We start from the raw sequence: 26,815 nt of genomic DNA, 5'->3' as shown, positions 1-26,815 counted from the left end.
TCTCTAAATAGCAATATTTTTGAGGTATTTTAGTGGTCACACTCATACAGCCACTGCTGTGCGTGCCTCCCTTCCCTCTCACGGCGAGAAGCTGATGGATATGGATACAGGCAGTTACATGACCTTTACAGTCTCGCTTGGAGTCCAGGAACGCAGCTTTAAGATTGTTTCAAGTCATTTTGATTTTATTACAAACCAAAACACTTCACATTCAATGGCACCTCAGGTACACAGAATAATTACTCTTGGGGGACGGGGGGGAACCCCAGAGGTATCGGTACAGCTGTAGCTCCCTTAGGCTCTTCTACAGGAGATCCCAAACTTGAAAGCACCCAACATCCCACCCTCTTTGGCTGTTAGGTTACTTCGGGGATGTTACTTCAGCCTCACACGTTAGCGATGGAAGCTGTTTGATAAAGAGTGGACTGGCTACTGAACCACGCCAAGCGGCGTCTGAAAAGAACCATCGTCACCCTCCAACCGTGTTTTCAGACACAGAAGGTTTGTGCTGCAGCCGTACAGCGGATCATCCACGGGACGGGGTGTTGTGTGTGCGTGTAGTCACCTGCTGCACCTTACCACTGCTGCGTTGGTCGACGCGGTCAGCGGAGGGGGAGAGGCCCCACGTGCAGCAGGGCTGCGGCGTTTGCGCTGGGTGGTCTGTCGTGCTCCTCGCTTGTTGTCTTTTGTGAGAGAACGCCGGGGTATGGAGCAGCTCTTTATGTTCCAAAAGGCTGCTCTGGTTGTGGCATCCAGGCTTCCCAACGAGCCGGGGCAACGAAGGCTTAAACTGAGGGATTATCTATAATTTAGCAATCACAAATGAAGCAGGGAGCAGATGAAGCTTATTGGTTTGCGCAGTGCTGTCATGCTGTGATATGTGCTAATATCACATAAAAGTAACAACTGTTGAGGAGCCTCCCTGCAATGTCCTTTCCCATCCTTTATCACAGTTAAGTTAAAAAGACTGGACCGCTGCAAGCTCTATTTTTATACCCCCGGGCGTGTGCTATCTCCTTTGAAAGCTGACACTGTTTTAGGCAGGAGTACAAGAAGGGAGGGGACGGCATTTCTCTACCCCTGCACTCACACAAAGTCAAAGCGTGACTCTCATTATGTGCTGCTCTTCTGTCCTTATTCTGTGTCACTGTCAGAATAAAAGTACTGCGATTCTCTTTTTAGTTACAAGAGGTGTTCGAAATGAATGCCCGTCCACACTGAAGATTAGCTTACGCGGCGTATGATTCTCTCCAGCGTAGTTCTGACAACAGCAGAGTCAGAAGGAGACCAGATAAACGTCAGTATTCATACAATTTCACAAAGCTCCCTACTCGTCTTTACCAAAAAAATAAAAGCCCCAAAAGATTTTAAACGAAAGGAAACGTCCTTCATTCAACACCGTTAAAACCTCTCGGCGCTGTCAAAGTGACCTCCAAGCTTCTCCGCCTCTGCCTGCTGCAGCCGACGCGCTGCTGTCCGTCCTCAGGCTTTGGTGATGTACCCTTCTCGGATAAGGAAGTCGTAGATTTTCCTGGTTTTGTTCACATCGATCTTGATGAGCGCTCTGGCCTGCGCTAGTCTCAGGCCGCCTTGCTTGTTACACTCGTTCACTAAAGCAGCTTTATACTCCAAATAGGCTCCAGGGACCAACCGCACCATCTGACAGAGCTGGAAGACAAGAGGTGAAGTTCATGAACACTCACGCTTGTCACGCTCTTTCGTTCTGCGATCCCCGCTGGGGGAGTAACACGGTGGATATTTTTCCGAAAACATTTTAAATGTGGTTGGGTGGTTTTTAGTTTTTTTTCGTATGGGGGGAGGCCCGCAGTAATCGCGTTAGGAGCTGTTTCGATCCACAGGTAGGGAGGGGAGGAGCTTGCTGGCTGCTGCATTCAAAAACATTCCTGGCTGAACACTACACCAGGAGGATGAAAGCAAGCCCCGGGCTCACAGGAGCGTAACTATGAGTGTGTCCCGTGTGGGCGTTGTTCTTGACAAACCGAGGGAAGTACACATGCCAGAAAGACTTGCAACCGGGCGTGCTGGCCCGGGGCCAGGGAGGGCATCTGCCTACTAACCCCCTGCAGACGAAGGCTTTCGTACCCTTCTACAGCAGCAGCTACGCGCACGCCGCCTGCCCCCGCTGCGAGTCTGGGATGGAAACCGTGCGGGGAGGGCATCACACGCTGGGAAGTTTGGTAAAAGGAGTTGCTTTCCAAAGCCCCCGCGCTCTGCTGTCCGGCTGCAAGGTTCCCGTTCCGCTTCCCAACACCAGCCGCCCTCGAGCTGGTGCCCTGTGGTGCTCCCAGTGGAGATAGTGGCTGTCTCCTGCTTTTAATCAGGAAATGCTTAATGATTGTTCCGCATTGATAGGAAATTGCAGAATTCGGAGGAACTCAGACTCTGTGTCTCAGCTGACGAGGAAATCGGATTCCCTGTATACACTAATGTCCTAGTCACAATTATTTATATGCTGAGTGGAGCCAGAAATGCCATGTTCCATGGCAAATCTGTGATCTGATTTTCAATGCTGCCATCTCCAGTGAAGGGGAAACAGCTTCCACGCCAAGGGAAAAGTCTGAAATACATCTGCATTTCACATGCACTGAAATCTGCCTTGCGGATGATCTAAAGACAGACTATGACTTCTGTTAAAAAAAAAAAAAAATATTCTTTTCTGTCCATCGTTTTCCAGTGTTGCCTTTCACTGAATTAGTGGGCAGGCCTACCCCGGGCTGCAGAACCTGTGCCGTGAATGGCGGGCAGGCCCCTGGCTGCGTTGTTTGCTGCTCCCGGGGGTGCTGACGGGCTGCAGTCCCGCCTCTGCCTGCCCCGTCCCTCTGCCCCGTGCCTCCGACCGCTCTAGGTGACGCTGCAAGCGCACCCCACACGGGACTGCAACACGCTGAGCTAACAGCCCGTGGCTTAAGGAAAGCCAGGTTTCATTTTCTGCCACACGTGCACACGGAAGGCTTGGCATATGCACTGTATAGCAGAAATATGGAAAAAACATTTCAAGAGCAATACCCTGTTATCGCTTCCATGGTTCACGTCCGTGTTACAGTGAAAAACCAACCATAACTGGTTGTGATTTGGCTGTGAGATATCTACAATCCAGAAAGAGCTCTGCTATTCAGGTTCAGTAATCTGTCCAGCGAAACCCTTGACAAAATCCCCAGCCAGTTTTGAAACCAATGTTCATTAAGGAAAAAATGACCCTTCTGCTCACCCCAGTCTCCCATGGAGGAAGAGAGGATGTCATACTCTGGATGCTATAATAGCGGGTAATAGCACCTCGGTGCTCTCCACCTTTCTTTGCTAAGTAAGCTCGTTTGCTGTAGCTATGTTGTTTGTATAGCACAGCAACTGAAATTCAGCAGCCAGCTGGAAACCCTGAATGACTTCTGTGAGCAGGAAAGAGTAGTCAGGGCATATAGCAGAGGTGATATTCACAGTACCCGAGACAGACGGTGTGATCACTCCTGCACCGTGAAGATAAAGTTTTATATAGATTATCTTTTCATTCCTTTCCTCACCTCCTTCTCCTTCTCGTTAAGTTTCTCTGTCCCTGGGAGACCTGTGAGGTTCAGCGGTGGGGCACTCCGTCTACCTGCGGGGACAAGAAAGGAAAATGCTGCAGAACTCTGAGCAGTTTGGCAGCGGCTGTTCCTTAGGTGTGTTATCACAGAGGCCATTAAATCCTCATGATGGTAATTGAGCATGATCCAAGTGTTTATAGCCAGGGTTATTTAGGGCTTAACACAAAAACTGCAGTGATTTGACAAACGGTGTGATTTTCAGCCGACATGGTTAAGGGCTGTGAATACTTGTGGAAGGACTGGTGTTGTGAGCCCTGGCTCACTGGCTTTTAGGAGGAACCGAAAGACAAGAGCTTTGTCACATCGGCCGTGGCGCAGCGGGGCAGCACCTCCTGACTAAGCCGACGCTCCCAGCCAGGCTCGGGGCGGTCAGTGCTGCGCGGAGGGTGTGCCGGGTGTGCGCAGCGTGAAACTGTACCTCCCCGGGATGCTGAACTGCTTATCGGTGCGACCGGCAGAGTTTCTCTGGCATTACTGGTAACTTCATGAGGCAGGGTTGTCTTTAAATGCCTTCAAATGTACTGCAGATACTGTCAAGCAAACGCAGTTTGTGGATTTATTGTTGCCTGTTATGATAAACAGTACTGAAAGAAGTATCTGTCACAGGGTAGTCTGGTAGTTCTCAATTTTGCTACTGTTTATAACTTCGCTGAACTTTAAGCTGCAGGAGTTAAACCTTCACAAAGGCTGTCTGCTTGCCAGTTGTTTTTTCTAATAGTATTTTCTTTAACTTCCAGAGCTTAGAACAAAGCTAGGGTTATTCCTTTACATCTTCAGAAAGCCTGTTGACCCTGTGCTGTGGGGTTGCATATTAGCACTGCTAGAGACGGGTCTCTTAGTGCCAGGACAGACTTCCTAAATTTGGCAAAGGGATGAAATCTTGGAAAATCCACAGCTCCATTTTCCCAGGGGCTGCACTGGCTGCGCTCTGCCCACGTCCCGCCTCTGGGACTGGGGACTCTCTGTTTCTCCTGGGCATCTGTAGGAGAGGGAGGGGAGCCCGGCTGGGTGAGGGGGGCCTGGCCGGGGAGAGAACTGGAGGACTAGCAAGAAGCTGGAGTAGCGAGTCTCTGGTAGGTGTAGAGGAAGTTATTTCCCAGCACTGCTCCCTCTTTCTGCAGCCTGGAACAAGCGTGCTATGATGAGACACGACAGAATTTGGTTTTACTCTTTTATAAACATAGGAAGTAACACATGCATGCAAACTGCATTAAAGAAAACATACTTAGGCTGCAGAGTCAAGATCTCAAAATCGAGAAGTAAAGTTAAGCAATGTTAATTTGCCCTATTGTATATTCAGTATGATGCAGCCTTTAATCATATAGACACGTGGCAGTTTTTCCGCAGTATCCTGGCCTTATTCAGCATGCAGGATGTTTGCTTAATTACCAGCTATATGGTATTTTGTTTGGGTTGTGTTCAACATGTGATACTGGTTGTAAACACTGCCTACTATCCAAGTTCATTGGGCAAAACAATTCACGTTCTCTTGGGTGCTGCTCCTTCACTGCCCACTGAATACTCGACTAAAGATTAACTCCACTCTTCACACTGGCCCTTCAGCTGCGGGGACACTGTCCCCATTCCACGGACTCTGGATGCCCAGCCTGAGATATACAATGCTATTTTCTCTCCAAAAGAACAGATCTTTGCTATCACCAAATACACTTAAAACATAGCGCATACCGCAATGACTAATTGCTCGGTATTCTGACCCAAATTTCCAGGGCTCCTGGCAGAAATGAGGAAGAACATCTAGACTCAGTGTACACCTCTGAGAGGTTTGGGTCGAGTGGCTTATTAGCATCCACATAAAAACTGGACATAGAGACAGAGCTAGAAGCCAGTGTTCCCTGGCAAAATTTAACAGCCTTATAGTAAAACTTCATCCTAGTCTCCTACATTGCGTGCCACCCTGTGACCTCAACAAACAAGATGGGGTATCATAGAAGTCTTGTTCACGGGGGCCTTGACTGACCCCTGAACCTGTCCTTGCTGGGCACGGAAAGAACTAGGGATCCACTTGGTGGAAAACCCCCATAATTTGTGATTAGAGAATTAATGACTATAAAAGCATATTCACAGAAAAGGAAAACTGAAGTTGCACAGGCAACCTGTATCATCTCACTCTGTCACTCTGGAGTGCTTGATGCTGCAACCATTGCCTGCTTCTCAGGCAACTGTTTTTTGGTGTTCTGCCCTCCCAGATCTGCTTTCTGTCCAGTTCATACTGCTACGGTATGTGCTAGACAGCTTCATTAAAAACCTGGACTAGCTTCATCTTTTAAAGATAAAAATGTCATTCTTGTGAAAATTCTTTTCCTTCCTGCCTTGTTAATGGAGCTTTCAGATGGGTTTTCCACCTGTAGTCAGAAAAATCGAGAAATCTGGCAAAAAACCCTACGGGATTTGCACATGGAATGAGTTGCAGATTGAGGTAATGCTGACGTGAGCAATGCTTAACCATGAGGCTTGAGGACTGACACTTCTGCACTCAAGCAAAAGAGCTGCTCCAGCTGCCTGTCAGTAGGGTGTTCCTGCTGCATGGCTGGCTTTTTACAACAGACCATCATCCTACAGTTACCTGAGTTTGAAGGGACTGGTACCGTGGGACTCAGGCCAGAATCACTGAAAAGAAAGGAAATTTTCAAATTGTCTTCATATTCTTTTTTTTTAAGAATAACTGCATATGTTGGCCCTGAAACAACTTTTTCCCCAACTCTAATAATAATACAATTCAGCTTGCGTAAGCCAGGCTCTGATTTTAGTCATCAGGATTTCTAAACATTTAGCACTCCCAGATTGAAGACCATGTCTGAAACATCTTTTAAAAAAAGGGGGGTGGGGGATAAAATAAAAACACGCAGGGGAGACTGACTGGGGAAATTCCAAAATTCCACATCATCTTCTCCGACCGCGTCGCGTACAGGATGCACTGCCTTTGCACTGCCGCTTGCTCCTTAAATCAAAGTGCTCGTGCAGGGTGACTACGCATTAATAATGCTGCTACATCTGAAATCATCTGAAACATTTCCAGTGTCATCTGTGCCCTCATTAATAAAGACCTTATTTCCCTCTATGACTTTGTTAGCAGCAGTTAAGTTCCTGAAATATACAGAAAACTGAGATTTTTGAGCCGTTACTCGTCACTTTTCTGCACTTCACAAGCACTGTTGCTGTCATCCACAGTTTCTTACCCTCCTGAATTTTTCAGACTGTAATAAGTTGGGAACGCATCTGTTGTTATCAGACAGGAAAGTGTGTTTGATGCACCTGACTCGGGCATAGGGATGTAAAACGCAGCGTCTTACTGTAACCGTACATATCAGCCTGTCGACTGAGCCACTGCTGGCAGGCGCTGCTGTCCTGGATGTACTGCAGGACTTCAGACAGCATGGTGCGCTTCAGGCGCTCCTCATCTCTTGTCTTCTTCAGGTGGTCGTACGTCCTGGCACCTGCGGCACACAGACACCACGCTCTCACCGGCTGCCTCGGTCAAAATTTTCAGACTGTTGTTTTTCTGCTTTAGGAAATAAGTGAGAAACTGTTCTCTAGCTCTGGACCAGATGCTGCTATTCTCCCTCATGACAACTACTTGGCATGGGAAGGTATTAGATTCCACCCTGCACCCCTCCTCCCATTAACTTCAGGCCAAAAACAAACAAAAAAGGCTTCCATGATCCAATTCCAGCATAAACCAGGCCATTTAGTTTACGTAGAGGTCTTAGCCCTCTCTCCAGATGCCACACTTGTTGATAGCCAGCACAAGTGTCCAGGGATAAAGCACTGGAGACCACTGTGCCATGACATAGTGTTTTTTTGGTTTTTTTTCCTGAGTGTTTTGCAAAGCAGTGGCTAAAGCAGAGCTCTGCTAGCCAGCGTGTTCTCGGAGCTGACGGCTCAAACCAGCGTTCAAAAAGCACAGCTGGACTGAAGCGCTATTGCTAAAGCCTTGTTCAGTTAAAGAGCTAGGCAAATGCATTTAGAAATCAGTGTCTTTTTATTCATCATGACCTCAATGTTGTAAAATCATCCTTCCACATCTTGATGAATGGGAATAGGCTGAATAATGTATCAGGTACTTACTACAGAAATTGGTGATTCCTGCTGCTCTGTATTCCTGTAGGCGCTTTATTTCCCTTCGGAGCTCAAATTCCACTGTTTTACCCCAAGAGTAAGCACAAGGGAAATCCAAAAAACAAATGTGGGTCAGGGGGGTGCTGTGAACTGCGGTGTACATTGCTATTTCTTATTTGTCTATACAGTTCAGCTAAAAAGTATGCAGAACCACAGACAGGGTTAACCTCTCTGCACAGTCTGTACCAGATCTCAAGCTCACTGTGTTGTAACAGTCCCTGATCACAGATTTAAGGCAGTTTCTAGCATTTGTGCGCTCAGAAAAGTTATTTTGTCTTCGTGCTTTGACAGTTCCTTTGTCATACCCTGGACAAGGCAAATAAGAATAATGTAGGATTTCTGGAAGGCATTTCAGTAGGTTTGAAAAACTATTCCATCCAGGCTCGTTACAGCATCTAATACTGTCTTTGAACTATGATTTTCATAACTGGACCTTCCAAAATTTTTCCTCGCAGACAGCTCTCTTTCTGCAGTCAGTAAGATTAAATGCCCATGTTTCTTTGGCGCGGAGATATTTACTGCCTATAGCTTTTATCAGCTGGCTTCCAGGCATTGCTGAGTTTAACAGTGAGCAAGTTTGCCTGTCTCGAACTTGTTTACTCACACTCCTCAGGAGATCGGTATAATGCGTGCATTTGACCATCGGGTTAGCTTGAGGACTTTGCTGTCCCTACAACAACAAAACCAGGGCCCAGGACGAGCACTCGCGTGCGGGACTCGTGGTTTTGCAGGATCATACTTTTGGCATTTCACAGAGGGTGTCCTGGAAATACAGTCACAACTGTTTAAATGCTTTGCTCTTTCTAATGAGCAACAATTTTCCCGGTTTAAGTCAGAGAATTAAGCAGGATGTAATGACTCGTACTGGAATTTGACTAAATGCACACTATGATTATGCATAACGACTCCAGATGATTCGGTGGTGGAACAATGCCTCTACCTTTAAGGTAAGGGACATAATGACAGCTGTACTATATAATTATGTACACACATAATAGTTTAACATGTATCTTTCAAAGAATTCACAATTTGCTGCCAGCTCCCAATTCCTCAATACAGACATACATTTCAGGGATTTTGTTCTTTCAGTGACATGGAGTCCCAGTGAATGAATAGTGGTCTTTTGATAAGAAAACACTACATCTAGCACATGACCAGAATGTTCAGTCAACCGAGAAATCAAAGAAAGAATTCAGACACAGTTTAGTGGAAAACACACCTGCTGCTCATTTAATGTATCAGACCACAACTGTTTTTCTGAGGTAGTTAGATGGGGGAGAAGGGGAAAAACAACCTCCTGCCCTCCAGGAGTGGTGTATATTTAGGAAAGATTGTAGATGATGCAACCCCTCATTAAGCCTGTTGAAGAACATATATGCTAAAATCCTCAAAATACTTACAGGCGTGGCTTTCAATGAACTTATCATGCTCTACCGGTCCAAGAATTCGTGCAAATCGTCGCATTGTCTCATAAAGGTCTTGAACCTCCTTTGGATATCGCCTTTCCAAAACTAGAGGGGGAATAAAAGCGACAGACCTTGTAACTCCTGCTGTGAGAAGAAATGAAACCCAGTGGAACCTGAGGTGACTACAAGCCTCTGTGAACTGCCCAGAGACGCCGGTTTGGTACACTCCGCGGCCGTTTTGGTGTCACAACTACAAATTGCTGAGTAAAAAGCAACAAAATTACCCCATCCTTACAATTCCACAAGCACGAAGGGTGATATTTAAATATTGTTTGATCATTTCTTAGAATAGCGAGATATACACTTAAAAGGCCTAGATTTCATCTTCACCCCCCTCCCTACCCAGCGGAGCCTGAAATCCTTCTGAAGAGCAATTCTGAGGCAATAACGAAAAAACTGAGCTGGGAGTAGTTAGAGCCAGCCGGCTGGAAACAGCTGGGGCAGGAAATCTGCTGGAATTCAGACCATCTGAATATGGTCCAGCACGAGCAAACCCCAGCGGTGCACTGGAAACAGTGAACACGCGACGTTTTGCTTCCTGACCAGAGGCCACTTTGAAGTGCAGCAGTTACACCTGATACTCACTCTGAAATTTTCTGAGGTTGATTAGGCCATGATCTCTTATAATTCTGTAATTGAGAGCAAAATGGTGTTAATAAAAGGCATTAATTTGTGTATTACCTCATAAATACAAAGGCTTCAGAAGAAACTTTGATTTAGACCATCAGAGGCGTCTAAAACTAACCACGTATGAAAGTTCCATAGCCCTTGAGCTGGCTAGCTGAGAAACGTGATGTAGTGAGGCAGCACGGCTTTCATCAGGGTAAATTGTGGACAGTAGCGTGCAGTAGTCCCACTCTGACCAAGCACTAAGCACAAAGGGAGCTACGATCGCTTTAAAGGTCTGAAATTGCTTCTTTAGACGCAGATTTCGCATCTACGGTGTCTTACAACCTGTCCTTCCAAAATTGGAGGTAAAATAGTGTCTCATGAAGCCTGATGTCCTGCTTCAGAGAGAGACACATGTCCCTCTGCTAGAGCAAGGGCGAGAGATGGACTCTAAATTTCACCACTGGGAGCAGGATGAGGGAAGTTTCCCATGACAGCTTAGATTTCAAAAAGAGGAGAATGTTTGAAATGCTCCTGACAGGCTCAGGGAAACGAGCAGTGTGAAAAGGCAGGTAAGAGAATTCCAAGCGCGTGACAAATACGTTTGTCACCGGTTTCAGGAAGCGGCGTGTGGGCATCGCTATGTGGTGATTCCACAACCACCTGACTTTTGCAAATGATAAGAGATACTACACAGTTGGGCCCCTCAAGGTCAGGTTGGAATTAGCTCTGTAAAATCCCTTACATTTTCTTTAGTATGTATAACAGTATTCCTGTCCCACGTAGAGGAGACTTTCTGCATTTTTATCTCATTTATCAGATGTTTGTCCCATCCTGCTGTAGAAACTTTACACAAACTGGCACCGACTGAGTTATGTAACTGAGCCTCATGACACTTTCTTTTAGCACAACATGATTCATCATAATGGGAATTATACTACAGAAATATTTTTTATTTATGAATTATAAAGAATCAGGGCAATAGATATCAACTCTCACCTGTTATTCAGCAGAGCTATGCTGCATTACGAGGAGAAGGAATGAAGGAGTCTTACTCTAAATTACTAATTCTTCCAGCAGGGAGTAATACAGCAAGATATAATTTTAAATATTGAAAAAAGTATTTGAAAGTTATAATAAAATTGAATTTAACGAATAGATTGAGTCATTCTAAAAAGCTGTCAAATGAACTGAATAAATTATTCAAACTCATGTCAGCAATATAGTTATCTTCATTAAACACTGTGGAAAACTAACTTATGGACCACTCAGAATTAAAAATAATGATGAAAACATTTCTATGGAGAAAGTGGGGGTCTAGCAATTAGTCACAGACTGACAGCTTTTTCTTCTTTTCCCTAAAGCAGAAAATGAACTCTGTGCAGTCCATCAGCATTACACAGGGAACAAAAAGAACAACGACTCGCTTCTTTTCCTGGTTCCTAGCCCTAGGTCCGTGGCCGGTTTCCCAGATAGTATTTCAGTTTCTCATTCTGCAAAATGGCTATGCGATCTCACAAGGTGTGCTAGAAGCTTAGCTAGTTCTGTATCACTGGATTAGGGACAGTAATATGAAGAGCACTGCGTACATGATTTTCATGCACTAAAGAGGAATAGAAAAAGGGTTTTCACAATTAGTAACTTCTTCTGAGAGTTCAAAGGGCAGTTACGGTGTGCAGAGGTCCTTTGTTAACCATGTGTGCTAATGAGTCTCAGGGTCTGTTCATCTGTGTTTTCTGGGCTGGTACCGTTCCTAAAGCCATGGGCCTGATCTTCATCTGTGCACAGAAGGAGAACCCCACATCCAAGATGAAGTCTGCCATGCAAATCTCATAGCAGAAGGTCTCCATGCATGGGGATCACCTGCAAGGATGCTAGAGGAATTCAATTATGCTTAGGATTAGGACAACACTGGGGAGCAAAAGATGGTAATGAAGCAAAGGAATGCAGTTATTGCTTGAAAACTCACTTTTTTCTTCTCTGTCTTTCCTTTAACCTGGAATGATAGATATCTACAACTGCAATCTTCAGAGCTGCAAAATAATAACAATAAAAAGATTACAGAATACTTCAGTAATCACTGTAGTAGGCTAATTTTTAAGCCTTTATGGTAGGCTGAAATGGTCACTCTACTTTGCTGTTTTAAAAATCCTGTGGCAATTTTACAGGGGCATAGACTGACTACAGGGAAACCTTCTGCAGACTCTACATGCTACCTGTAGAAGCATTCTTTTCCTTTCTCCTTCCAAGTACATTACTGCCTGTAAATATGAACCTAGGTAGATCCTGAGAGCTCTTTTCCTCTTCCTTCTTAGACTGTTTTACTGTTAGCACTTATTTGTTCCTCCACACAAGCAATTGTTAAGTATTTCTCCGCCTGAAAAGCAGATTTATCAGATTTAAGGATCTGAGGTATCATCTTTGGACAAAGGCTTCTTTGCACAGAACAAGGAACTCCAAAAAACAGACAGACAGTTCTGAACTGTGAAGATTCAAAGTAGCCTTTGCTACAGTTCTTAAAAACATCTACAAGATTTTAGCTTGTTAGCTTCCGAACTTCTCTCTCTGCCAAAAGAACAAAGAAAATAGTTCACGGCAATGTGAAGCAGCACAGGAAAAAGCCATGCTCGTTAGAAATCACATCCTTTTCAAAATCAAATCTGTCTGCGGTCTGGCTGATCCACTCGGAGAGCCTTCAGCTTCTTTCTCCTGTAACCGTTATGTTCATAAACCTTCTTGGTAAATTCTTGAAAGAAAAGTTAAGGAGACACCTATCACCTTCCCTTCCCTCGTTCTGTTAAATAATGCAAAAATTCTAGGTCATTAAATCAGCGTAGAGTTGGCTGGTTTCCTGGTTGGCTTTTTTTCCTTTCTGTTAATCATTTCAACGTGCTCCCAGAAGGAAGAGGCCTGAGACTTGAGAGTGGGTTTACAGTCTGGAGAGACAACACGCAGCTCTGAAACTCAGCGAGAGCACGTCCCCTTCCAGCCCAGTGCTGTGACCAGGGGTGGCCCAAGCGCGACAGAATCCAGAATCCATCCCGTGGTCTGTAGCCACAAGAAAAAAGCATAACTGATTCTGGCAGCTTATTGATTGCGCTCTCCAATAAATAATTAATAATGCAATTAAGAAAGCAGTGTGGTTATGTGTCTACTTTAAGATATGTATTTATACGTAAACACCAGGAAGCCCCTAGCGTCTAGGTAATTCATCTGTGCAGTCCTCTGGGTCATAAAATTCCTTCTAAGCAGGGACAGCTAAAGCCCAAAGGCCGTGCGTATCAGCTCAGGAGCCGACAGCTGTGAGTCACGCTTGCTGATCCTCTATTAGCGAAAGAATCTTCAATCTATACAAAACTCATTTGATGTTAATCTGGGAGCAAAAGATCATGTATGAAGACAGGAGGGCCGGTACAATATTCTCACTTCTTTTCACAAATTTCTGGCACAACCAGAGTGCTCAAGAATCATCCGGTAATTTCATAAAGAGGAATTTTAAGTTTCCTAATTTAAGAACAAGCATAGGTAGCAAACTCTTCTGGCTTAAACGTGGGGACCAGGAATTGGGAAATGCAGTAAGTTAAACATGAATGAAATACATTACTAAGTGCTGGAATCGGTGCCAATTTATGGAAAATATTTTTATATTTTTAAAACCTCTGCAAGCTAAGCTAACACGTTATTTTCTGGGGTGTGTGTGGGCAGAACTTAATGAGTACATGCAGAAATTGCATTGGAGAACCTCTATAAATATCACAAGTAATTATGCACCTATAACCATTGCATTCTGATGCTTTCACCTGAGTGCACAACATTCTGAAAGAAATTATGATCAGCTGGGGAGAGGAAGGAACATTAATGAGAACAAATGAAGGAAAAAATGGAGCTTCTGCTTATAGAAAAATTAGTACTTGCTGCCACATGCACTTTTGGAGGGGTTTTGTTTTTAATAGACATATTCACACAGGAACAGCCGATTACAAGATCTGGAATGCATGAATTACTCAGACTACTATACTGCTACATGCCGCATTGAAATGAGAAAAGAGATGCTGTACGAATGGAAATGATTTGTCTGTGCTTTTCCCCATGGATTATACCAGGGAGGCAGCTGTTTGTACTGCTAACTTCAGATAATCCAAGCCGACATCATGTTCAAAGTGTCCATTTTGGAAAAATTATTAGGTTCTTTGAGATGGTCAGAGCGGCTTTGAAGGATCCAGTGATAGGCAGAAATTCAAGGCTCCTTTCTCCGTTCCGAAAAATCAAAATATTTTGGTTTCTCCAGAGTGTGTCCAAAACAGTTTCTTTGCTTTTCATTCCTCTTCAGCCTCGTCTGGTCTGCAAAAACTTTTCTGAACACTAATGAGTGAGACCTTTGTTTCACGCTAGCTAACCTCTGCTTGGCATGCAAGGCCCAAATAATGGGAAGAATGCAAACTAATCAAAGCAAACAGGCTGCCTATCCAGCCCGCGCCTTGCGTGGTACAAACTCGGTGTCTACAATCCAAATCCGCCCTCCCTGGAGGAAGGCAGGACCCTAGGCAGACAGAGTATCCGCCTGAAGAGCATGGCAGGAACTTTCACAAAAGAATAAACATCATTTAATGTTTAGCAGGATGTTGACTGCTTTGTATCTTACAAAACAAAATTTCACTACCATACAGCCAGAGCTGCAGTCTATTTCCACTCCCTTCTAAACTTGCGGTTTCAGCAATTCCTTTCCAGTGTTGGAAGTAAAAATCACTTACATGAGAAGGAAGGGGGAGAAAAAGCCCAGAAAAAGATAAATGACTAAGTTTATAGTTCAGTCTGAATTAGATTTGTAACTAGTTTCTTTCGATCTGTCCATTATGTTTTTGTTTAACTGCAATATATCTATGCATGCACTTACTGCATTGCAAGTACTGAATGGAAGTTACCAGTTCAGCGAGTTAATTGAAATCGGAGAGATTTCATACAATTTCTACCATCTCACTAAGATCAAGAAGGGACTGAGCAGCCTCTGCGAGCTCCTGGGCGGTGGGAGGAGCGGGTGAGGCAGCAGGTGCAGGTTTCCATGTTCCTCAGAAAAAGCTGCCGGGGAGTCTTTCCACCTTGTATTAAATTGCGTTCTTCTTTCTTGTGGAAACACTGAGAGCTCATTTGGAGCGACACAGGAAAATATAACGGGGAAAATGCAGCGATACCAGGAAACAGAGGTCAAGCAGAGTAGATCTCGAACTTTTTATAAAATGATTTTTGCAAAATTTCAGGAAAAGCAGAGCAATGTGCAGGAAACAGAAGAAGGGGGAATTCTGTTCCAGTGAAAGCATCAAATCTTCCTGTGTTAACGTGCAAGCCAGCCACTGCAGCACTGATTAGTGACTTGTGAAACAAAGAAGGAGAGACCAGAGAAATGACTCTGGGTGATGTGTTCTCAGGGTCTAGCTTCAGGAACTTGCAGAAAATGGAATATAAAAGTAGGGTTAAAAGCAGGTTTCAAAAATCTATCTTGAACCCAGTTAGGTTTAATGTATGGCAGGAAAAGAAACGAGGACTTTGTCACAACCCTGATACTTAGTCTATGCTGCAAGACCCCATCTGGGCTTCTCTGGGCTATAAAATGTGTTAAAACCCTCTTTTACATGTTTACCTTAACAAAAGAAAAGTTGGCTGTTTGGCCAGCAAAAATGTGTCTCGAGCAGGTGCGGAAGGCAGCCCCAGGGCTGCTTTTCAGGGACGTTTCTGTGAGATCCAGGGTAAGAAGCAGCTTGCTGGTGGGCAGGGCTGGGGCAGCGCCGGAGGCTCGAGCCGCTGCCTGCGAGCTGTGGGCCAGGCACGCTCGGGAGGGATTCCCGGAACCTGGGCCTCCAGGGCTGCCTCGCCACCTTCCCTGCCTGTGAACTGGAAAGCACAAAGCTTTCGGAAGTCATCCAAGTGCCTGACCCTGCCTTCAGACTCAGATGTTGAGCCATTTTCTACCGTACGCAATCCTGCAATTAGGTTGCAAAATATTCTCCAGCGGTCAAGCAAAGTCAGCATGTGAGATCTTTAAAACTGCAGGACGGGGAGGATGTGGCTTCTTCTTTTTGTATTAACTTGGAGAAGGGAAAGATCTAATTCCAAAGTTTTTTAGAAAAGAATTCTTTCTCTCCCCAAGATGCCTCATGTAAAAGAAAAACAGCTGGCGAGACCCTGGGACTTCGCTCTTTAGAGGCATTCTCTCTCACGTGGGCAGATCTAGGACAGCTGTGGGAAGGAAGATGCCAGAGCTCCTGAGCTAAGAGATCGAAAATGTAGTTGGTCACGCTCCATAACCTCTGCCAAACAGCTTTCACAGGGCAAAGGCCTGACATCCTACACTAAATACTGCAGACAGCTGAAGAACGGACTAGAGAGCATCCAATGAAACTATCAGGTGAAAGATTTGACGGACAGAAGGAAGTCTTTTTTCACACAACACATAATTAAATTGTACAACTCCTAACTCAATTGTGGAGCTCACAGCTACGGGACGTTATGGGGGTGAAAGTACAAATATATATAGTTCTAACAGTAGTTAGCTACGTTCATGGAGGAGCGGTCCTTTGGTCAAAATGGTCTGAACACAGCCCGTGGCTCAAGAAGCTGCTAAACTTATTACTGCAGGGAATGTGGGAGATAGGCCAGGAAAAGCATCTGCCTACACTCGCCTTCTCTTGCGTTCTTTTCCTGTGCATCTGCGGTGGGGTACTAACGGGACGCTGAGCTAGGCAGACCAAAGGGCCTGGCCCTGCACAGCTTTGCGATGGCTGACGAGGTGAGGAAAGCTGACTTTCGCGCTCAGATCGGCAGCTTAAACAGGAGGCTGGTAGGAGACATCTCAAATGGCTGAACCGTGCAGCGGGAGGGAGACAGGCATGAGGGTACGGATGACGGTGCTGGTAAACCAGCTTGAATGAATATTAAGAGCTTTTAAAAGAGATTTGAAAGGGAGGACCACAGAAATGTCAGTGTTTAAATCCCAGCGCACAGAAGTGAGATCTTTAAAAGTGTATGTTCACTTTTTAAAAAGTGTGTAGAGAAGAAGAGACCCAATGAAATGCTGTGTAGGCACTCTGAAACGCTTTCAGATAATGAACAAAAATACAGGACTTACCATGCAAAATGTCTGAATCATCTTCTACAAAATCAATATCTCTCAAATCCCATTCAGCATAGTTGTCAAACTCCTGTTCAGAGGTGATTAATAAATTGTCACTAACTAGCACTAAAAAATTGGTAACAAGCTTCAACATGCGTAGAAACGCTGAAAGCAGAGATAGTTACTCATACACAGTTGTATAAGGTTCCCTCCTTGAGCAACGTACATCACAGGGGAGCTTTAACTAGGGAATGTGTAATCTGCAGCCCCATGGCTGGAGCTGGAACAGGATGCTGTGACAGGAGAATGAGAAATAATCAGGTAATCTCCATGACTCCCACACCATGGTGGAAATTCTGCTCAAAGGCACAAAAACAACATGCCCCTATACGGCCGAATTCATTACTTCATGTACAGGAGCTTGTTTTGCAACAGGAATTGGGGCCCTGGGCCCACAGCTAAAAACCCTGAAAACAATGCGGGTCTTTCAAGCCATCTTTGGATCCGGCTCATATGTGCTTCTCTCAGGCAAAGGAAAGAGAGAGGCGCTGAAGCTGACCCCTTTCGCTAAGCATCTAATTCACGACATCTAGTCCGCTTACGTAAGAGCCATTCATCGCTGGACATCTGGCTGGTGGCAGCAGGACGGCCCACGGCCCCGACGCAGAGCCAGCGCCGCGCAGACCGCCTGCTAGCAGCTCGCCAGGCTCGCAGCACCACCTCGGTAATTAAATCCTTGCTTGAATCACTCTCTCTCCTGTCCTCTCTTCTAACGTTTTGTATAGGAAGGGTGAAGAGCTATAGGCGGGGGCAAACAAGTGTGCGTCTGCTGAGCTTGCATTCAGTAGCACATTTAAAATAACGGGAGAAGAGAGAGTCTTACCTCCACAAAGTCAGCTCTCGCTGGCATGTACCCTGCCATATCCCTGGAGAGCAAGGAATCAAAGGTAGGCCGTGGGGGATCATCAGCAGCTGAAAAAATACAGGTTTTTAGTTGGTGTGTGGGGCTTTGGGTCTTTTTTCAACCATCTGTAAATAGTTAAATAGTTGTTTCTTTTGCAGGAAAAGTGGGAATAATTAGTTGAAGAAAAACACTCTCATTGGGCTTTCATTCAGCGTCATTTTCAGAAAAAGACCCAAGCTCGTCCAGAGAAAAATGCAGTAATCCGAGATCTTCATCGCATTCTCAAAAGTCAAACACAGAAATTCCAGGTAATAAATAGGTTATAAAATGTAAACTCTACATTGCAGAGCTCAGCATCCCCCTGGCAAACCTCTGCAGATCTCTCGCTCTCAGCGTGCAAGTTCTTTTAGTTAATAGCAACAGGGGTGTTACATCTGCCATCTTCTGGGTGCCATTTGCAGAGAGGTGCAATTAAAGCTATACAACTCTGAATTTTTACAGTGCCTCCCAGCTGAGGAGCTCAGTGTTTTACAGACAGTCATGGACCAAAGCTCACAACACGCTCGTGAAGGAGCTAAGCATTGTAAGTCCCACGCTACCGATAAAGCAAGCTGAGGCACAGAGAGTTTCTCTTGGCCCAGGTCACATACAAAAATCAATGACAGCCAGGGACAGAACCAAAACTGTCAAGCTCCCACCGCTTTAGCTCCAACCACTTGATCGTGAAACTGAAACCCCCAGATACCAAGCAATCTTTTTATCCAGCCATTCTGGGGAGCTTTATAATGGAACAGCTGCGAGACTGGGGGAATTCTAAAGACGTTAAATTTCAGGAAAACTGAAAATTTGTTCAATTGCTGAAGTTTAACATCCACTTTTTAAAAGGCAGTTTTAAAGAGAGAGGTGTGAACTCAGCCTAGTTTAAAGGGAATGATTTTATGACAAATCACTTCAGTGGTTAGGCCTGGTACGCAGCGGATAATCAGGTGAAATGTTTTCAAGGTAGAAATCCCTTCTCAGTTAAGATTTCTATGCAGGGTCTGGACAAGAAAAGGAACCACCCCAGCATCAGGGTGAGAACTCACACTGGTATCTACCTCGAAGGACACGCTGTTATACCCTGCCACGTGTGAAGTAGCTTGGAGGTGGCTCGTCCTTTAAGTGCACGTGCACACCCAGGCTTTTGCTGCGGTGATTTCTGTGAGTGACCACGTCCACTGGCTGCGCAGGAACTTCGGGTTTCGAGAACCTGATGTTTGTAGCAGGCCACTCTGTCCCCTCCCTGTCCCCACTGAACTGGCAGTCTTGTTTATTTGATACACCAACAATTTAATACAGTGTGAAGAGAACCCTGCGACTAACATTATTCAAGTTAGCCATCAGCACAAGCTCTCCTTCTGGGAAGGAAAGCAAACTGCACGTGTGGTGCACGCCTTTCTCCAAAGGCTGCTCGTTCCAGTTTTGGAAGGGCAGAGACCTTGCGGGGAAGCTCCCTGCGCCTGCTGGTGGGCAGGGGATACTCACGGTGGAAAGGAATGGCTGTTTCGCTGTGCTGCGCCTCCTCCGCCTGCTTCAGGTTCAGTAAGGTAGATGCAAACAAGGGATTGTTGATAAAGTGTTTCATATAATGTTTCTCACACTCCTCCTTGGACTTTGTACACATCTGGTTGGCCACGTCCTGCCTGAAGTGGGGAGAGGGGGAGGCTTAATCGAAGAACACAAACATTGAGGGTTTTTTTTGTTTCTCTAGTGGGAAAAGATAATTTTGGACAAGAGATTGATGACAGTGTGTGCAGAGAACTGATCTGTGATGATGGCTGAATTCACGTTTTGCGTACTAACACTGAGCCAAGACTCACACGTTTGATACAGCGCTGGGGAGCACTTTTCTGGTGGTCACGAGCAATGCAATTCACTGTCTTGACATGAGAAACTCCCTGGCTGATGGAACATACCAAATCTTTTACATGCTTGAAATTTAGTGTTGCTATTTAAGAGCTTCTTGTACATTTTACTGTCTCCAGGTAATGGTAAATTCAAAGTCCAGAAGTGCTTTCTGCTTCTCAAGTTTCCCTTGCAATTTTAACTGGGTAGTGCTTTCACCTTTCCTGTAGTGATGTTAAACAGGTTTTTTTTAAGCATTGAAATGGTTGTACAAAATACATTCTAGAAACCTTTGCCAAACTTTCTTGGAAAAGTGGTTGACTAGAAACATGAAGTATTTTGTCTTAATAGAATGGCTGTGTAAGTTGAGGACTTAAAAGAAAAAATAAAATCCACCAGCAGCAATCATTTTAATTTCTGTTAAATTGAAAACTGGATGCAAGGGATTCCAGGGAGAAAAGTCAGTTTTTCCTTTATTTGGTAAAGGCTGAAAAAAGCCAAGTGTTTAAGGAAAAAGTTAAGATTACTTGTATTGCTAAGTAGGGCAATGCGTACTAGGCAGCATACTTGCAGAACATAACTGCAACCAGTTTTCAGTCTTAATCTTGACAGCAAAGTACATGTAAGAACTCACAGTTCTGTTTCAGTGAAGTCTGGAGTTCTGTATTTTAATACAGCTAGTTTTTCATGAAGGAGAAGAGAGATAACTCATGACTAGAAATCTCCTTTATTTACAAATGCATAAAAATCCTGTAGCAACTACGGAAATCAACTTAACAGAACATAATGTAAAAATATGAAGTATTTCCAGTGCTCTATCCTAAATATGACAGAGAAGCAGAAAACCTCCAAAAATAACAATACCTAGCCAGTCAACCGTCAGCAAACCAAAACCACACAAGGTAAGAAATGTTGGTTTTTACATAGGAGTAAACTGAGGCACGGAAAATCTCATGCAATAGTTGAGCTCCTTCAAAACCTAGTGACCTTAATGCGAATTGAGGGAACTTTGTACTTCACTGGAGGTGCCCTGCACCTCACAAGAACCCTTTAACAATTTCCTTGTATATCTAACAGCAGATTCGAAAACAGAATCTGCTCCCCCAGTCTTCCACTTTAGCTGCTAAATTAGTGTCTCTCTCACAATAAGCCATCGAACATTCAGTGTGCACCGACGTATTCAACAGTAAAATCCAGTGAAACGAAAGGAAAAACTGCCCCTCATTCACTGACGTTGGCCACTAAATTCTCACCAGTTTCCAAATCCACAGTCCATCACAGCTTCCAGGAGCGCCATCTCCTCTTGCGCTGTCCAGTTAGGATCCAAGACAGGGAAATCGGAAGTCTAGAGAGGAAAAAAGCAAATCAGACTGCTATGATCCTCTGTTATAATCGATCACACGAAGAGCAAAGATGATCTAAACTACAGGGCAACATGGTATATAATACTGGTAGTTCTAAACTTCTACTGTGGCGCACAAAACCTGATCAAATAATTGTTGAATTATTTAGGGCATTGGTTATCAACTACCGCAGAAACTAGTTTGTCGCTACAGATCTTCTGAATATACTGTTACACGTTGTATCTACCAGCTGTAACTCAACAATGTCATGCTATGAAACACAACAAAATTTACTGAAGACTTTTAAAATTATTAATTTTGGGGGAGGAAAAACAAGAATAGACAAACAGAAGTTGATTCACATGGTTGAAGAACTGGAAGCCTGGTGAGATGCACTGTGCTATCTAGGCACAATAGAAAAATGTAGCTTTAAACATCTCCACTATTCCATTATGTTCCAGGTGGGTATTTTTCTTTGCTCTCAAGGAAGACTTTTTCTTTTTTTATAGTTCTAAACCTCTGAATCAAAGAATTGTATCACTCAACTTTTCAATGTAATGTTAGTAAGCAAGGGTCCAACTCCTGGGAAGTTATGCAAGCTCAAGATGGAGTAGGTGTTATCTAAAAGGAATATTTACCATTATCTCGTAAGTATGATCGCTTTGATGTTTCTTGTATTCAAATCCTCGTGTGAAACACTGTAGAACACAAGATTAGCATTATGTTAATCTCCGAGTTCTGCCCTGAACACATGTGGACTGGTCCTGTCTTTCCTGGTATTCTCTGACCACTGGGTATCCAAAACTGACCACTCGATATGCTCAAAAAGATACTCAGTTTTTCTGATTTCATTTTAGAAAAACGTAAAATGGTAGAAAAACCTTTGTTAAAATTGTGTTAAATCGGTCTGTATCTTACTTGTCTTTTGCACCCAGACATAACTCCTGTGAATCGACATTTTTGGTAAGTATTTATGGCAAAGGTAGGCAGGTGAAGGCAGCTTGTGGTGGTTCCAGGAAGAGAGCACAGAGCATTTCTTCAGTATTGAAAACATTTTCCCTTTAATCTTGGTTTTCTGTTTAAGAAGCACCAGCATGGTTTGCAGCTATTTTCAACCGTTAAATTTCTGGTTTTTTAAATACAGGTGAATGAGCGAAATTTATCCAACATACAAAATACAGGTTTGTGTGTTTTGTACGCATCTGAGCACAAGGCTAAGCTCCTTTTTCACATTTAGAGGTTTTTGCCATTTTTCAGTCATGAATAATGCAACCTTATTTACTTAATAATTAAAATCAGCAGTACTTTCTGTGGTTGTCGGATCACACACCTAATTCTTAAAGAACTATATCTGGTCACAAACAATTATTATCAATATTGCAAACTTTCCCCAAATTTTCTGTTCCATTTGGGAGGAAAAAACCAACGTGTGGTGACAGGGAAAGGGTGTTTCTTGCTGGCTTTTCTTTTCCATGCCATAAAAAAGGACAGAAGGGATACCTCTCTAGACATGCAGCGGCATGCTCCGTTACACAGTCAGGCTGACTGCATGTCTTTAGGTAGCTTTGGCTGCCTTCACAAAGATCTCTTTCAGCTGCTCGTGCCTCAGCTCTTCAGCCTCCAACCTTTTCTTTGTCATTTCCCTGTCCCTGAGCAAATAAGTGTGTTGATACAAGTTTATAAAGACCAGTTATTAATGTGTTCATGGAACAGCTTGGCACCCGACAGGCCTTTGATGACATTCTCATAGAAATTAATGCCTTTGCTTTTCTCCTTGCACTCACCTGCAAACACAGGAGGAAGGGAGGAGGCCCACACTCAGCACACTTAACGTAGGGCTCTGTGAGGTACGAAGAGCAACCTCGGCATGGAGGCTTATCGAAAGGGTCATCTGCGAAGCCAAAAGTTAATCTCATGTAACACAAACAAGGCACTGGTTTTGCAATCACCTAAATTCACTTGTGCCCAGTAATTCTAAATGAACTCAGCCATATTTTACCTTTTTCCCACTGCAGCTTCTCCAAATTTCTGTTAAAAGTTCCTTGCTCAGCTAGGGTTGCAAGAGAGATGTTGGCACGGCAACCACGCTAGACCGGATACACTGAGGGCTAAACCTTGACATGTGCAACGGACTCAAAGGAAAATCCTCTCTGCAGCAGCCTCCTGGTACGACTCAGCAGCGATGCCAGGAGCTGGATCCAGTGCCCATGCCCATGTTCTGCACTGATGAGCAGACCCAAGGCCTTCTGTGTGAAGAACACTGCACAGACAGCTGCCCTCTCCCCCCCACCAGCCTCCAGCCTGACTTGTAAAACCTACTGCTGCGCTTGCAAAGGCATCAACAAGATTGTTCTGTGTCCTGACCAAACCTCAGGCTCTGCTCAGTTTGCTGAACGAGGAATGAAACACTGCTCTGCAAGTTTTTCTCATTTTGTTCATTGCAAAGTAGACAAAATAAACAGACTGTCAAGTTACAAGTCTCATTTTTTCAAAAAAAATGGATTTGAACTAGCCCAAGTATAAAAAGTAGATAGCAAAAAAGACCTGAATTGCCACCGAATCATTCATGTACTCATGCTCTTGAGAATTTGATCAAAGAAGTGACCCAGTGGACCAAATACTCCTGGTTTTCTGTCTCTCTCCCCGAGATGGCTGCTAATGCCTGTAAACAACGGCAAACACTTTCCAAATGTCATCTTCTGGTACTTACTACCGAAGGAGGCCAGGCGCTCCATTCCTCTCCCGCGGCGGTGTGCTTGCTCCTCTGAGTAAACCCGTCTTGCCTAGCAGCCTTGTCCCGTACGTCCAGAAAGGGAACGCTCTCCCTGCAGACGTCTCTCACGCAGCCCTCGCAGACGAGATCCTCCCAGAGCGTCCTGAAGAGAGAAGCAACAAGGCTGTCAGCAGCCTTTGTAACAGGGACTATCTGTGCGTGAGAAGAAACCAGACGCGGAGAGACGGGCTACAGCACAAGCGGCGAGGTGAAGCGAGGGGGACCGAGCCTTTCCGTGGGGGTGCATGCGCTGTGCAGAGCGCAAGGAACAGCTGTTGTACAAGAAAGTGTTTCACACCTCCAGCCAGCACCGGGAGGAGAACGAACAGGTTAGAGGCGGCATGGACACAGCGGTGGGGAAATCTACTGTGCTCCTGTCAACTACATTTTCAGTGTTGACTGTGTGGCAGCTTCCACGAACAGGCCCGATTCAGCAGCACCTGTACGGTGAGGTCCTAACTGCTGGCCACCATCGGGGAATTGAGCCGCTTTCCGTTGTGGGATCTCCAGCACGTCTCACTTTCCCAAGGTATTTTTGCTGAGAAAGGCTCAGGCTTCTCACTTATTGAAATTCATGTTTCTCTTTCCAGACTTTTCTCCTCCCTGCACCACGTGGAGGCACGGTCCTGCGTCCAGGGACGCCACTGGAGCTGTGCAGCCCCTCCACGCAGATGGCAGGCGCTTCAACCCAGCTACGCATCCCTGCACCTCCGCCCGGATCCTCAGACAACCCAGAGCAACCTCCAGGCTGAACTCCTCACCCCGTGCCCGTAAGCGGCACCGCACAGCCACCCCTGCACTCACTCCACTCTGCGAATCCCAAACCACCGTGGCCTGGTCTACAGGGCTGCTCGAACCCAGGCACCACCGACGCGCCGGCGCAGCAGCACCGCAGCACCCACTCCCCACGTCCCATGTCCCACTCCCCCATAGCCCCATATCCCCACTCCCTATATCCCACTCCCCGTATCCCCAGTCCCTCACATCCCAATCCCCACTCTCCATATCCCCCTCCCCCATATCCCCACTGCCCCAGATCCCTAATCCCCACGTCCCATGTCCCACTCCCCATAGCCCTACTCCCCCAGATTCCTAATCCCCACGCCCCATATCCCACTCCCCATAGCTCTACTCCCCCATATCCCACTCCCCATACCCCTAATGCCAACTCCCCCATAACCCCACTCCCTATATTCCACTCCCTATAGCCCCACTCCCCCATATCCCAGTCCCCACTCCCCATATCCCCACTCCCCCATATCCCAGTCCCCACTCCCCATATCCTACTCCCCATATCCCTAATCCCCACTCCCCCATATCCCCACTCTCCCATATCCCCACTCCCCATATCCCACTCCCCATAGCCCTACTCCCCCAGATTCCTAATCCCCACTCCCCATAGCCCCACTCCCGTCCAGCCCTGGAGGACCCTTCTTCCCATCACCGCCAGGCGGCGCCCTCCGCCTTGCCCGGCCCCGCCCCAGGCAGGCCCCGCCCCCTCCCGGCGTTATCCCGGCCCATGAGGCGGCTGTGGGAGCGCCCGCTCCCCCTCCCCGCTTCCCCCGCCCCGGAGCCGGCTCCTCCCCGCTATGGTACGGTCCCGACCTCCCCCTCGCCCCTCTCACCGGCCGGGCCGGGCCGGGCCGGGGTCCCCGCCGCCTCTCACCTCAGGCCGGGCGGCGGGTAGGCCCCGCGCCCCACGGCCCCTCCGCGGCCGCGCCCCGCCGTGCGCGTGCGCCAGTGCGTGCGCGCCGCCGCCAGCCCCGCCCCACCCCTCCGCGGGGCTGCCAGTGCGGGGCGGGGGGGGGAGCATTCGCCCGCCGTTCCTCTGTCTGTCCGTCCCCCGGTCGGTCGGTTCGGCGGGCGCAGGGTGCGGTGCGCAGCGCGGGAGGCCCCGACGGCCCCAGCGCGGCCCCGGGCGCGGCGCTGAGGGACGGAGCCTCGTTCCCGCGGCGGTAGCGCCTCAGCGCCCGGGTGGCTCCTGCCGGCGCGGGCGGCTCCGCCAGTGGGGTTGCTGAGGCGGTGAGGGCAAATCTGGGCTGAATCTCGCTCCGAGGGCTCGCCAGCCCCTGCCCCTCTGCCCGTCCTGCCTACGGGATCGTCTCCTGGCCGTCTCCCACGGACACGGCGGCTGTCCTGGTGAACTGGGTGCAGCGTGGGCCTGGGCTCCGTGGGAACCCCCCGTCGGAGGGCTCTGAGTGGGGCTGAGCGAGTCCTGCGTGGCCTAAAACCCTAAAGCTCGGGGGTGGTTGCGGCCTGCACAGCCAACCTGGCACGGTGGCAACACGCACCGCACCGCTCGTCACCGCTGCGGTAGCCCCGTGTGCTGCGTTGTGTTCCCGTGGGGACAGGGTACTCGCTCAGAGCCTGGTCCGATGGTAACAGCAGCGCTGACAATTAAAAAGTGGTTTAATGGAGGTATAAGTAGATTCTCTGTATGCTTATTGTGCCCTGGTGCTGGGAAATGTAACTGGTATTTCATGGGTTTCAAGTGCTTACTCTTGGGCGCTGTTCTTGCCGTAAACTCGACCTGGAACGCCTCGCATGGCCGCGGCTGTGTCTGCCCCACAAAGCCTGGTGACCCCATACCTCTTCCACAAAAAGCTCCCATCATTGCTGTTCCTGTGTGACTTTTTAATGCTGTTTTTAGATACTAATTTTGTGTGAGATTCCTCTGATGCTCCTCGGAGCGTGCATGATGTTGATTTAGAGGAACAGGGTCTGCATCACTGGGGGAAGTGGTAGATTGTTCTCTGCGAGGCTGGAAGGCTGCTTCTATTCATTTATGCAGATTCTGAAGCATTTAATGCTTTGCGTGGGAACTTGAGATGAGAGCTGTTCTCTGTAGCGGACAGGTGTAGCCTCTGGCAGTTCATATCTGAGAGCTGAAGATTACATTAGATACAAGTACATTGGAAAGAGATGAGAGGTTCATTTTGTATCAGCACATGAAAATGTGCACCTACTCAGACCTAGGCAAAGGCTAAAGCTCAGT

General features: G+C 46.4%; 1 protein-coding gene across 2 annotated transcripts; it reads right to left on the bottom strand.

Annotated features, from left to right (window-relative positions):
- Nucleotides 1-157: 157 nt before the first annotated feature.
- TADA2A (transcriptional adaptor 2A) lies at nucleotides 158-25,555 on the bottom strand. 2 transcript variants are annotated; one of them, XM_075439876.1, is made up of 16 exons: nucleotides 25,487-25,555; nucleotides 23,758-23,923; nucleotides 22,832-22,938; nucleotides 21,686-21,745; nucleotides 20,958-21,049; nucleotides 19,345-19,502; nucleotides 17,800-17,888; nucleotides 16,932-17,004; nucleotides 11,781-11,844; nucleotides 9,788-9,831; nucleotides 9,137-9,247; nucleotides 7,686-7,757; nucleotides 6,922-7,054; nucleotides 6,184-6,227; nucleotides 3,537-3,610; nucleotides 158-1,668 (listed from the first exon to the last, which is right to left on the bottom strand). In XM_075439876.1, exons 2-16 carry the CDS (start codon nucleotides 23,780-23,782, stop codon nucleotides 1,483-1,485), a joined length of 1,332 nt encoding a protein of 443 aa, XP_075295991.1. In that variant the 5' UTR covers nucleotides 23,783-23,923; nucleotides 25,487-25,555; the 3' UTR covers nucleotides 158-1,482. The 2 variants fall into 2 exon arrangements, with proteins under 2 accessions (XP_075295991.1, XP_075295992.1); XM_075439877.1 differs by having other exon boundaries at nucleotides 25,446-25,517.
- Between the last annotated feature and the right edge of the window lie 1,260 nt (nucleotides 25,556-26,815).

This window comes from Opisthocomus hoazin, chromosome 20, assembly GCF_030867145.1.
Source record: "Opisthocomus hoazin isolate bOpiHoa1 chromosome 20, bOpiHoa1.hap1, whole genome shotgun sequence".
NCBI classification, from domain to species: domain Eukaryota; kingdom Metazoa; phylum Chordata; class Aves; order Opisthocomiformes; family Opisthocomidae; genus Opisthocomus; species Opisthocomus hoazin.
Note: the sequence above shows the minus strand (reverse complement) of the source record. Positions and strands in the feature narration are given on the sequence as shown.